We start from the raw sequence: 12,818 nt of genomic DNA on the forward strand, positions 1-12,818 counted from the left end.
AGCATATGGAAAAGTCCTTTACACTGGTACACTGGTAAAGCAAATAATGCTTTTTGTCATTTTTACTGATAAAATGATAACAGTGTGGTGTTGAACCATTTGGGAGTGATAAAGACTATGAAAACTATGATAAGAAGAACTTTTTTGGGGGGTGGGGAGAGAACTTCAGTATTTATGGCTGTGTCACTTGCAGGAACCCAGGCTGTTATCTCCATAGGGTTTTCTTCCCAGAATAATGACTGGAAATAATAATTCCCAGAAGTCACTGGTCTAGAAGTATTCCTTTTCTCAAGTCCTGGTTTCACAGTCCTATGCTTTCTCTGTCAGAATCCTGGGGTTTACATATCTTGAATCAGGAAGGAATGCCAGAGACCATAGTGCCCCCAATACCTTAGTGACACAAGTACCAAGCATTGAAGATGAAATTTAAATCCACTATATCAAAACTGTAATAACTTTCAACTTCAGTGTGTATATTTTGTTGCAGCTTTAGTATTTTTAAAATTTTATCTTTTTATTTATTTTTTAAAAGAATTATAGCTTTTAGGGGCAGCTAGATGGCATGGTAGCTAGCTCATGGCCTTGGAGTCAGGAGGACCTGAGTTCAAATTTGGCTTAAACACTTGATAATTGTGTCACTTAACCCCTAATGCTTGATAGTTGTGTCACTTAACCTCTAATGCTTTGCCAAAAAAAGGGGCAGGGGTTGGGGAAGGAAAAATAAAATAAAATTAGAATTATAGCTTTTAAGAAGTTTGTTTGAAATCTCAGGAGAAACACATTCACAGCTCTTGTTGTAGTTGCCATAAGGGAAATGGTTATCATTGTCCCTTGCCTCCTAGGATCTTTTGTCATTTGCCTTCTTTACTTGAGTAATATTAGATCATTTTTTTAAAAATAGCTTTTTATTTACAAGTTATATACATGGGTAATTTTATAGCATTGACAATTGCCAAACCTTTTGTTCCAATTTTTCCTCTCCTTCCCCCCCACCCCCTCCTCCCCTACATGGCAGGATGATCAATACATGTTAAATATGTTGAATTATAAGTTAAATTCAATATATGTATACATGTCCAAACAGTTATTTTGCTGTACAAAAAGAATCGGACTCTGAAATAGTGTACAATTAGCCTCTGAAGGAAATCAAAAATACAGGCGGACAAAAATAGAAGGATTGGGAATTCTATGTAATGGTTCTTAGTCATCTCCCAGAGTACTTTCTCTGGTTGTAGCTGGTTCAGTTCATTACTGCTCCATTGAAACTGATTTGCTTCATCTCATTGCTGAAGATGGCCAGATCTAGCAGAATTAATCATCATAGTATTGTTGTTGAAGTATGTAATGATCTCCTGGTCCTGCTCATTTCACTCAGCATCAGTTCATGTAAGTCTCTCCAGGCCTTTCTGAAATCACCCTTTTGGTCATTTCTTACCGAACAATAATATTTCATAATATTCATATACCACAATTTATTCAGCCATTTTCCAATTGATGGGCATCCACTCAGTTTCCAGTTTCTGGCCACTACAAAGAGGGCTGCCACAAACATTCTTGCACATTCAGGGCCTTCTCCCTTCTTTAAGATCTCTTTGGGATATAAGCTCAGTAGTAACACTGCTGGATCAAAGGATATGCACAGTTTGATAACTTTTTGAGCATAGTTCAGAATTGCTCTCCAGAATGGTTGGATGTATTTACAATTCCACCAACAATGTATTAGTGTCCCTGTTTTCCCACATCCCCTCAAAGATTCTGCATTATCTTTCCCTGTCATTCTAGCCATTCTGAGAGGTGTGTAGTGCTATCTCAGAGTTGTCTTAATTTGTATTTCTGATTAGTGACTTGGAGCATCATTTCATATGGCTAGAAATAGTTTAAATTTCTTTGTCTGAGAATTATCTGTTCATATATCTGGTCATTTTGAAAGTGATTTGATGAAATATTTTTCTTCACTTTTTTTCCCCCCCCCCACATAGGAAATGCATGAGGTTGCCAAGAAACTTTGTTCCTTTTGTGAAGGTCTAGTCCATGATGAACACCTGCAACATCAAGGCTGGGCTGCAATAATGGCCAATTTAGAGGATTGTACATTATCCTACCAAAAACTGCTTTCCAAGTTTGAAAGTGCTTATTCAAATTACCTACAGTCTGTAGAAGATATCAAGTTGAAGCTTACACAGTATGTCTACTAATAATACCTGTAGAACTGAATTAAATTATAGTTTTTCTTTTGTAATTTTTATAATTCAATTACTTTTTACTTTAATTACTTTTTCTTTGAGTTGTTAGTTTTGGGGCCAAGTTACATTTCTTCGGTGATGGTCTAGATGGTCTGTTTTCAGAATTTTAAGAAACATACTCTACAGATATCTTGAGAAACTGAATACAATAAATAATATATAATTAAAAAGTTGATGATTAACTGTGTATCTATAAAACATTTTTTCCCCTACCCTTTTCCTTCTCAACTAAAAGGGGAAAAAAGTTTTTATTGAAGTTTTAATTAAAAAAAAAAAAAAAAGAACTTCCACTGATTTGTCAGGATGTAGAATATAATATAAAAATTTCGTTAAATTCCCCTAGTTGTACCACAACAAATTTTGTAATGTGATAAAACTATTCTTAGGCTATCTTCTTCCATAATTACATATTAAATCATTGAGAATAGAAAGGTAATTACAAAAGAAATTTTAAAAAGAAAGGTTGGCAAATAATGAGTATTATAAAAGTGACAGTAGTATGTCTTCTTGAAAAGAAAGCTTTTCAATTAACTACAAATAAATTTTATAAAAAAAAAAGTTTTACTAATAATTTTTAAACCTGATAGTAACTCATCATGTATATATAAAATAATCACATATATGTTTATGCTATATCAATATATACTAGTCTATTGTAATATATGTAATTATGTAAGTAGAAATTTCACAAGGAAAATCATATTTTAAATTGGATGAAGAGGCTACTACTTATCTATAATAATAATTTTCTACTTTATTATTTTTTGAGCATGGTATTAATCTGGATTTTCATGTAGTAGGTTTGCTTAATGTCAGCTTTACTTAGTCTGGTGCATGGAAAATAAGAGTCCATTAACATATTTTACCATTAACAGAATCTTTCACTACTTCATCCCAGCTCAGATTTCATAATATTTATACTGCTTATTATTATCCCTATTATTATCACATGATTGTACAACTTTGGTATTGTTGGACCGTGTACAACAATCAAGTCAAAACCAAATTCTAACTTCCAATCTGTTATTTATAATGTACCATATACTATACCATACCGATTATTTTTCCATTTATCAAATCAGAGTGTCTATTGCATAAAGACTTGTGTGTCATCTGTTGTATCAGTATTCAGTAAATTCACTTAGTAATTCTTTGAAGTTACTGTAGATTAGTGAGTTTTTGTTTGTCTTTGAATTTCTTGCTATTGACTATTTGTTTCTGTTTTAAGTTTAGGAACTGCGGTTTCAGTAATGGCCAAGATTCCACTTTTGGAGTGCCTAACAAGACATAGCTACAGGGAATGTTTGGGAAGACTTGATTCTTCTCCTGAACATGAAGAAAAAGAAACGGAGAACAATGAAACTGAAAAATCATCAGAATTGGTGCTTTATCCTGATATGCCTCGGATGACTAACAAATCATTGTTAGCCTCATATTGCAAGTCAGTGGAACATTCAGCCCCAGACAACACAGATCCTGAAAGTGGCAAAGAAATTAAGGAATCTTGTCAGAGCACTATCCAGGAGGAAGAAATTTCAGTAGAACATAAAGAGAGTGATTTGCCTTCTTTCAATGTTTCCTTATTAGACTGGATAAACGTTCAAGATAGACCTAATGATGTGGAATCTTTGGTTAGGAAGTGCTTTGATTCTATGAACAGGGTAAGTAATCATTTTGCTAATTGTACATAATCAATTTGTTGCTAATTGCAATCCTACTGCTTGGTTCCAAATATTCCAAATAAACTCCTTTTTTCCTCTGATAAAAATTTCAGATACTAAATTAAATATGAGTTAATCTGAGATTTATGAAGGTAAATGAAAATGGGGAAATGTTTTAAGTTACATAATACTATTAAAAATGATAGAGTGAGATATACTTCTTCCATATTTAAGTTTTTGATTAAAATGCAATTTTATTTATTTTGTTGCTGAGGCAATTGGGGGTTTAGTGATTTGCCCAGGGTCACACATCTAGGAAGTGTTAAATATTTGAGGTCAGATTTGAACTCAGGACCTGAGTTCAGGGCTGGTTCTCTTCCATTGTGCCACCTAGCGGCCCTAAAATGGAATTTTTAAACATTTTGTAATTGTTGATATTTGTATTTTTGCTTTCATTGAAATGTTAAATTTATAAGGTTGGATTCATTATAAAATTCAAAGATAAAACCACAAAACCTTGAAAATTCAGTTAATAGTAAGATGATGAGCTAGTTTCATCATAAAAATATACTGACCTATTACATTTAATCTCTATAGACAGAGGAAATGGGAAATAGAGGACTCCATAAAGAAGTGTTAAAGTCACATAAACATGATTGTAACAAGTGAGGAAAGCTTATTTGAAATGTCCAGACCTGTTTTTTGTTTTTACTTTGTGATTAGTGCTACTTTGAATTAGTGGTTTGGATCAGCTAAACTTTAGATGGTATGTTTAATCTGACACTATAGATGTAGTTTTTTGTTTGAACTTTTCAGAAATAATATGAATCTTTGCTCTGATTATTTATTAATTGTTTAGTTTTTGGGTAATTAACTCTTTGAGTATCAATTTATTTGTAAAATTGATATCATAATGATTGTTTAACTATCAGATTAACAATCATTATTGTACTTTGAAAAGAGAAACTGGAATTTGAAATCTACTCTCATATTGATGTCATACTTTGTTTTCAAAGGACTCTCGAGGATTGAAACTAATCAAATGGTTCTTTGCCCCAATGCATGAATGCTAAATTCTCATTTTCTGCTTCTCTTGTCCCTGAGATTCAGGAGAGTGAGGCAAAACTCTCCCCCCACTCCTTTCCCCCATCCCTTACTGTCTATACTCATTTTTAGTCTCATTCTTTCTCCACAATATACCTTTTCTTCCTCTTTATCTATTCTGTTTTTTGGACCCTGCTATATTGTTAAATGGAATCCCCTTCAGTCTTTGTTTTATATTCTTTCTATTTGCTGGGACTCCTGGAAGCTTTTGATTTCTCTTGAAGATATAAATATCCTTTGGTCACCCTGACACACACTAGGTTAGGAAGAAGATTTGATTAAGATTTCTTATTGCCATTTACAGACCATTTACAGATTTGTATCTTTTTTATATTATCTCTTCCAGATTCTTTTTGCCATGATATACTTAGTCTAGTTTATCCTTCCTGCTTTTCCAAGCAGTTAAGCATAATTGGCTTGTGTTTTCTTTTATTTCTTCTTTTTATTGAATCCTCTTCCCCCAACATTCACATCCTCTCAATTCTTCAAAGTTTGATTTATTTCCCCTACCATACTTCATCTCCATTCTCCCATCCCAATCTAACTTCCTTGCTTCTACCTTGTTTCTATCATTGTTGAATGCCACTGAATTTTTCATTCCCCAAAAAAAAGCATTCCAAAATGTTTCTTCTCTATCCAGGCCTAGCAGGCCTCCTTTGTCTCTCTACTTTCTCTTTAATATATAAATTCACTCTTTCTTTATTGAGAAAGTAAAGATCATCTCTTGTCAGTTCTTTTATTTTTCCTGGTCTACCCCTCACTACCCCCTCATCTCTGTTTTTACCCCCTTTCTTTTTTTCCATTATCCAAGGAACATGTATTCTCTTTTTTTTTTTTTTTTTTTAATTTTTTTGCCAAACTAAACTATTCAACTTTTCTTCTTGATTCCTTTTTTTTTCCTGTGTCTTCTAGGAGTTTGTACCTTTTAATCATTGCCTTAATCCCTCTAATCTGTAAATTCTCTACTGGCTCTTTCCTTGTTTTTTTTTGGAAACCTTTATTGTGTCTTGCTATCCTTTCATGATTTTATCCAATGTTTCCTGTCCAGCTCAATTTCTAAGAAAAATTCTTGGCTATAAAGAACTGTCCAAGCTTGCTGCTTTTACTTTTTTGTTTTGTTTTGTTTTGTTTTAACCACTCTTTAATATAATCTTAACCCAAGCCTGATTCCAATTAGGCTTCCAACTCTATTGCTCTCCTGAGACTACTTTCTCCAGGATCTCATCTTTTTTGACCTCTCTACAATATCCTTTCTTTTTGATGTTCTGTGGACATCAGTTGTAGTTAAGTATCTATGTCCTCAACTTTTCCCCTACTTTATACTCAATTACGATCTCTCTATATATATGAAAACAAAATCCATTTGTAGCTCTATCTTCCAGATGCCAGTTCTTGTTGCCAGCTACAAGTATACCTGAATGAATATAAAGTGTCATGTATTCTTATTCTTACTATCTGGGAAGAACTGGTTGCTAAAAGTAGAAGTGATGGGAACTTTTGGAGGGACGTGGCTCCTCTTTCCCCCCCAAAAAGAAAGAAAGAAAGATGCTATGGAATTCAAAAGGGAAGATAAATTCAATAAAGATGAGAAACTTTTAAAAATGAAAACTGAAAATATATCTGGAAAAAATTAGTGAAAAGTGAAATTTGAAAGCACAGTATGCTTCTACCAACTTAGATATACAAATGATTTGTACAAGTGGTGTAAGGAAAAGCAGGTAATAGAAGAGTTACATATTAAAGTATGTTATACTCTTAGGAAAGGAATGCCAAAATGTAGCTCAGAATGGGTTCTACTTTCCAGAGATAGGGCATTCACTTCTGCCTCCTTAATGATTTCCTGACTACTTGGAGGACATTTACCTTTTAGAATTCTTATCTTGAGCCCTAAGATACCCTGATTGTTGAGTGCCTCTCATGTTCTACTGAATCTGGCTGGCCTTCAGCCATGCTTTATTCTATCTTGTTCATTTTCTTATTGAACTCCCTTCACTCCTCCTCCCTCTCTCGCATTTACTCCTTTCTCCTTCAAATTTCAGAATCACAATCAAATCAGTGCTGCCATTGGTATTTAAAAGAGTATGTCTAGACTCTGTACTCCTATGACTTCCCTTCCTTTCCAGGCTATGTATATTTTGGCTCCCTCCATTTCAAATGTAAGCTTCTTTATCACAAAAATTATTTTACTTGAACACAAAAAAATATTATTTACTTTGAGCAAATTTATTTACTCAGGTACTTACTACTTTTCAAATAGTTGGCACTTAAATGTCTTCTCAATTAATTGAATACAATATGATAAGAAAAGAAAAGTAAAAAGTAGAAGATTTTTATTAAGTTACTTTGAGCAAAAAAGATCAGAAAAGGATAGAAAATGCAATTATTATTATTGAATGCAATAATGTTAGCAGATAGCTGAGGGAAGTCAGAATTACTTCTTTTCTCTATTAATTTCCTGTTCCTACCTATTCAGCCATGAAAAAAGCATTCACTGTGACCTACTCCTTATCCCCTATTCTTTAAAAGGGACTAGCTTCATTGGTATCCCCTGAAGCTAAGCCCTAGATCATCACCTCCCCTTGCCACTGTGTAATTCTCTGTCCACTGACCATTTTCTGCCTGGACCTGGATATGGCCCACTATGACAGTCAGCTGTTACCTCTATGTCCCAGGAATAGAGTGCTGGTTTTAATGCTGTCATTGCTTCGTTGTGCCAAGACAGGACAACTGTCAGTAATGGGCCTTGGAATCTGCTGTTTTGTGCTGAGCCAAGCATTGACCTTCCTGTGCTGGGACCTGGCTCTGCTTCTGTGTACAATGTTGCTACTGACCTGTGCTGTCATTACCTCCTGTTCTTGTTGGGAGCACTTAGGTTCTGCTACTGGTATATCTAGACTCTTTCCTCCTATGCTGGGAGCCAGAAAGTCCAAAGAATCACTGTCTGTTCCACCATAGTTACAAGAGGTCAAGAACTGCTATACAGAAGTTCATGCCAGAGCTTGAATTCCTATTGATATTCTTCTTGCTGCCATTTGGAACCTGTTGGAAGGATAAAGAAAATCCTGACATCTCATACTAAGTCTAATCTACCACCAAAACTAGTTGCCACATATTTGGCATCTTTGCCAATTTGCATATTTACAATCTTGGTCACCCTTCACCTTTTAAAAAAAAAATTGATACATTCTATTTTTATATGGCAAAATTTCTTCCACTGGTTTTTTCTGTTCCTCAATAGCCATACCATGTAATACCCCCACCCCTCCAAAAAAATTTTTTTTTGATAAAGTTAAAAAAAGGAAGAGAAAATCAGGTTTATTGATTATTTCATTGAAAAAGTCTAAAAATATTTGCCATGTTCTATACCTGTGGACCTCCTTTTTCTGCAAAGGAATGAGATGGGCACCTCTCAATTTTTAGTCATTGTCAGTTCCATTTCTGCTATTTAATTTGTATCATTCTCTTCTATGCATTTATACATCCACTTCACTTCCCTATTTCAGACCCTTATCTTTTTTTTAAATAGTATTTTATTTTTCCAAATACATGCAAAGTTAGTTCTCAACATTTTCTTTTGCAAAACCTTATGTTTTTCAAATTTTTCTCCTTCCCCACCTCCACTCCTTTCTAAGATAGCTAGCAATCCGTTATAGGTTAAACGTACAGTTCTTCCAAACATATTTCCATATTAAGTAAAATCAGATCAAAGGGGGAAAACACACACACACATACTATGCTTTGATCCACATCTCGTCTCTATAATTCTCTATGGATGTGGATGGCTCTGTCACAAGATGGAATTGCCTTGAATCACTTAATTGTTAAAAAGAGTCAAGTCCATCACAGTTGATTATCGTATAATCTTGTAACTGTGTTCTCTTGGTTCTGCTCATTTCATTCAGCATTAGAATATAACAATCAGTTACTAATAAGAAATGTTTGATGTCTGATTTCTGTTTCAGTATAGCTTGAACAATATAATAAAAAGATGTTTTAAATTGAAAAACTTTAATTTGGGCCAGGTAAAGATTTTTTGTTTCTGTTTATTTTTATCTTGAATTTCTTATGAATATTTGTTAATGCCTATTATATAGTTTTCAATAGGTATAAGTTTAAAATGGCATTGCTCCTGATTTTAAATGATAATGATTCTTAAGAATAATAATTTTGATATCATGAATTACTGCATTTTTTCCTTATTGGGACACAATTAGGGATTCTAAAAGATAGAATGACCCTGAATATTAGTGATTATTTGCCACAATTCTATTAAATGTTTTTGTTATGGGTGGCACATGTTTAAGTAACTATCTGTAGCTACTCAGCTTCATTAAATACAACACCATTTTAGCCATGATTCCTTCCTTAACAGAACCAGAGACTAAACTTGTGATTTTCTGGATAGATCATCCTGAATCAGTTGGCACTATTTGAAATTCTTAAAAACACTTTGTGTGTATATGTGTGTGTATTTACGCTAAATCTGCTAATGTGCCAGGTACTGTGCTAAATAAATAGGACGTATAAAAAGAATAAAATTAGTCCCTTCTCTAGAGGAGTTCAGAATCTAAGGGGGAGATTATTTGCAAACAGAGTTGAAATGAAAGAGGATTCTAGACATTGAGGAAAACCAGTCTGTGGCATCTGATTGAAGAATATGTGCCAAGGAGTAAAGTGTAAAGAAGACTGGAAAGGTAGAAAAAGGCTAGGTTCTGAAGGATTTTGATTGCCAAACAGAACATTTTATATTTGGTCCTAGAGATAATAGGGAGTTTGAGTAGGGTAGTGACATAGTTGGATCTGTGCAGTTTAATGGGAGGATGCATTAGAGTGGAGAGAAACTTAAGCCAGACTGACTCAATCAGCAGGCTAATGGAATAGTCCAGGTGTGAGATGATGAGGGTCTGAACTAGAATGGTAGTGGTGTCAGAAGAGAGAAAAAAGTATATTTTGAGAGATGTTACAAAGTTGAAATCAGCTGGTTGTGGCAGCAGATTGGATATGGGGTTGGGTGTAGTATAAGAAAGATGATGAGGACTTGAGATTAACTTCTACATTACCTGCTTGAGGGAGTGTGAGAATAGTATTGCTCCCTAAAGAAATGGAGAAGATAGGAGGGAGGGGGAAGGTATGAGGAAAAGATAATGAATTGTTTTAGTCCTGTTAAGTTTAAAATGCCTACTAGATATCTAGTTCAAAATGTAAGAAAGACAATTGAAGAGGGAGAAGAGGACTCGGGAGCACCCAGGATAGAACTCAGCTTTTAAACAGAATATTTATTAATCAATTTCTAATTTTTTTTCCTATTTTAAAAAGTAAAAGTATTTGTAAAATTCTTTACCTCCATCATATTAATTTTTTAAATTAATAAATTAATAATACTTTTTAAAAATTAAATTCCATTTACCATTTAAAGTTTCTGGATTTAAAGAAAAATCTTTGTTTTAAAAAAAATTTAACTTTTTTTTTTTGTTTGTTTGTTTTTAAATTATCCTCATTTCAAAATTTGTCTACTACCCCATCCCCACAGAGAGCCATGTGTTGTAATAAAGAATAAAATATAAGGAGTTGGGGAGAGTGGGAAATCAGTTTGATAAAACTAGTATGTGAATCTGAGAGTATATGCCATATGTAAGTGTGCCTTTTCATATTGGTTTTTTTTTCCTAAGGCTAATCTTAGTCATGATTATACATATGACAGCATTTATTTTTCCATTTTGCTTTCTTCCTCTTTACCTTATTGTCTTGTGTTTTCTTGGTTGTTTTCAGAACATTTCATATATCTTTCCCATGCTGCTCAATGTTCTTTATGTTCCTATCTTATAGAGCAATAATATTCCAGTATGAGGATGGGCCATAATTCATTTAGCTGTTACTCAATTAATGATACCTTTTATTTGTTGTTTGTGACTTCAAAAAGTGCTAATATAAATATTTTCCCAAACATTATACTTTTCTTTTATCCTGAGCTATAATTGTAACAATGCCTACTTTCTAGGTCAAAACAGATACTTTTGGGCATAGTTAGTAATTTACAGTTGCAAAAGAATGTTTTTAAAAGTTAGATGTTTTAGTCATTCTGGTATATATTTAATTTAATGAGCTCCAGAAGGTTTTGGGAATGAAACACAATTGTATAGCTTATCAAAGTTAATATTAAGTCCTGAGACATTATTTAATTTTTAAATGAAGTCTTTCTACCCTCATACTATCTTTAGTGCTCCCTCAAGTAGAACTATCATTTGAACATTTTAAATTTTTAATTCTTGTGATAACATAGCTTAGTGGTAACAGAAGGAACAGTCAGCTTTAGAACCAGGTCTGTTTTTTAGAAGCCTTAACTTTTGTATCATACCCAATTTATTATTCAAACTAAATTGATTAGAATTTATGGTGCATTGTAATTATTTGGACTTAGTATTTTAAAGCTGATTTAAGGAAGTGAATTTAAGCAGCAAGAGTATTGCATAGCATCCTGGATTTATATTAATTGCATTTTGTATAATATTAATACATATAGTAAAATATTAGTAAATATTATAGTAAAATATTAATCATTTTTTCCTAATAATGATGAGTGTTTTAGCAGTGAAAGTGATCTAGTAGTGGAAATCATGGTGAAATAATTTCGTTATGATTTAAGAATATGTTTTGATACATAATTTTTAATGTTAATTTCATTTTCTGGTACATTACAATATGTCATATAAAAGCATTAAAGACCCGGTTACTAGAGAAAATGTTCTAAATCATTTTTAGAGAAATGTAAATTAAAATAACTTACACCTCTCATATTGAATAAAATGATAGCTTCCCCTCCCCTCCCCTCCTCTTCTCTCCTCTCCCTTGCTCCTCATTCTACCCTCCCCTCTTTTCTTGGCAATTGGGGGTTAAGTGACTTGCCCAGAGTCACACAAATTAGGAACTTTTATGTGTCTGAGACCAGATTTGAACTTGGGTCCTCCTGAATTCAGAGCCAGTGCTCTGTCCACTATGCCATGTGCCTCAATAGCTGCATTGCAATTGGTAATGGCTACATAAAATGTTAAGATTATGATGTTATGTGAAATGATGAGCTGGTTGATATAGAACAAACATGGACTGACTTAGATCTATGAAAGAAGATGCTATGTATCTATAGCAAAACAGATGACAAGTGGAAATTTGCATCATGTGGTCTTACATGTGTGTATGTTTATAGAGAATGGATATATACATATTCTTATTTAGTTCTTAAAGTAGGATTTATAACATAGGTTTTTGTGAATAGAAATTTACTGTTTTATATTGAATGTTCTTATGTTCTAATATGGTCATGGAAATGTTCATTATGTCCTCATTTTCTATTTAAGTTCAAAATTAATTTAAATCTTGGGTTTTTTTTTTAATAGTATAGGAATGCATGTGAATTACTTCCTTAAAAAATACTTCAGAAAGTCATTGAAGTATTTCTTTGCCCTTGTCTTTTAGCTTGATCCAAGATTCATTCAGCCCTTTTTGGTAGAGTGTCGACAAACTGTTGCCAAACTGGATAATCAGAACATGAAAGCCATTAAAGGACTTGAAGACAGGCTTTATGCACTGGACCAGATGATAGCTAGCTGCAGCCGATTGGTAAATGAACAAAAAGAACTTGCTCAGGTAATTAAGCTCCTCTTAAAAGAAAACTTAGAATTGTTCTGTATAGCATCCATTCTCCATCATCAAAAAACATTATATATATGTGTGTGTGTGTGTGTGTGTATATGTGTGTGTGTGTGTGTATATATATATATATATATCTATATATCTATAGATATATGTGATTATG

At 33.2% G+C, this 12,818-nt stretch overlaps 1 protein-coding gene across 2 annotated transcripts in view; it reads left to right on the forward strand.

The window, feature by feature from the left end:
- The window catches only part of RB1CC1 (RB1 inducible coiled-coil 1), a 68,684-nt gene that overhangs the window by 25,822 nt on the left and 30,044 nt on the right, over positions 1-12,818 (forward strand). For both annotated transcript variants that reach the window (XM_051970202.1, XM_051970203.1), the window contains exons 6-8: positions 1,980-2,182; positions 3,472-3,904; positions 12,479-12,649. In XM_051970202.1, coding sequence (XP_051826162.1) covers positions 1,980-2,182; positions 3,472-3,904; positions 12,479-12,649 — 807 coding nt within the window. The remainder of the gene's footprint in view (positions 1-1,979; positions 2,183-3,471; positions 3,905-12,478; positions 12,650-12,818) is intronic.

Source organism: Antechinus flavipes, chromosome 1 (assembly GCF_016432865.1).
Source record: "Antechinus flavipes isolate AdamAnt ecotype Samford, QLD, Australia chromosome 1, AdamAnt_v2, whole genome shotgun sequence".
NCBI lineage: Eukaryota > Metazoa > Chordata > Mammalia > Dasyuromorphia > Dasyuridae > Antechinus > Antechinus flavipes.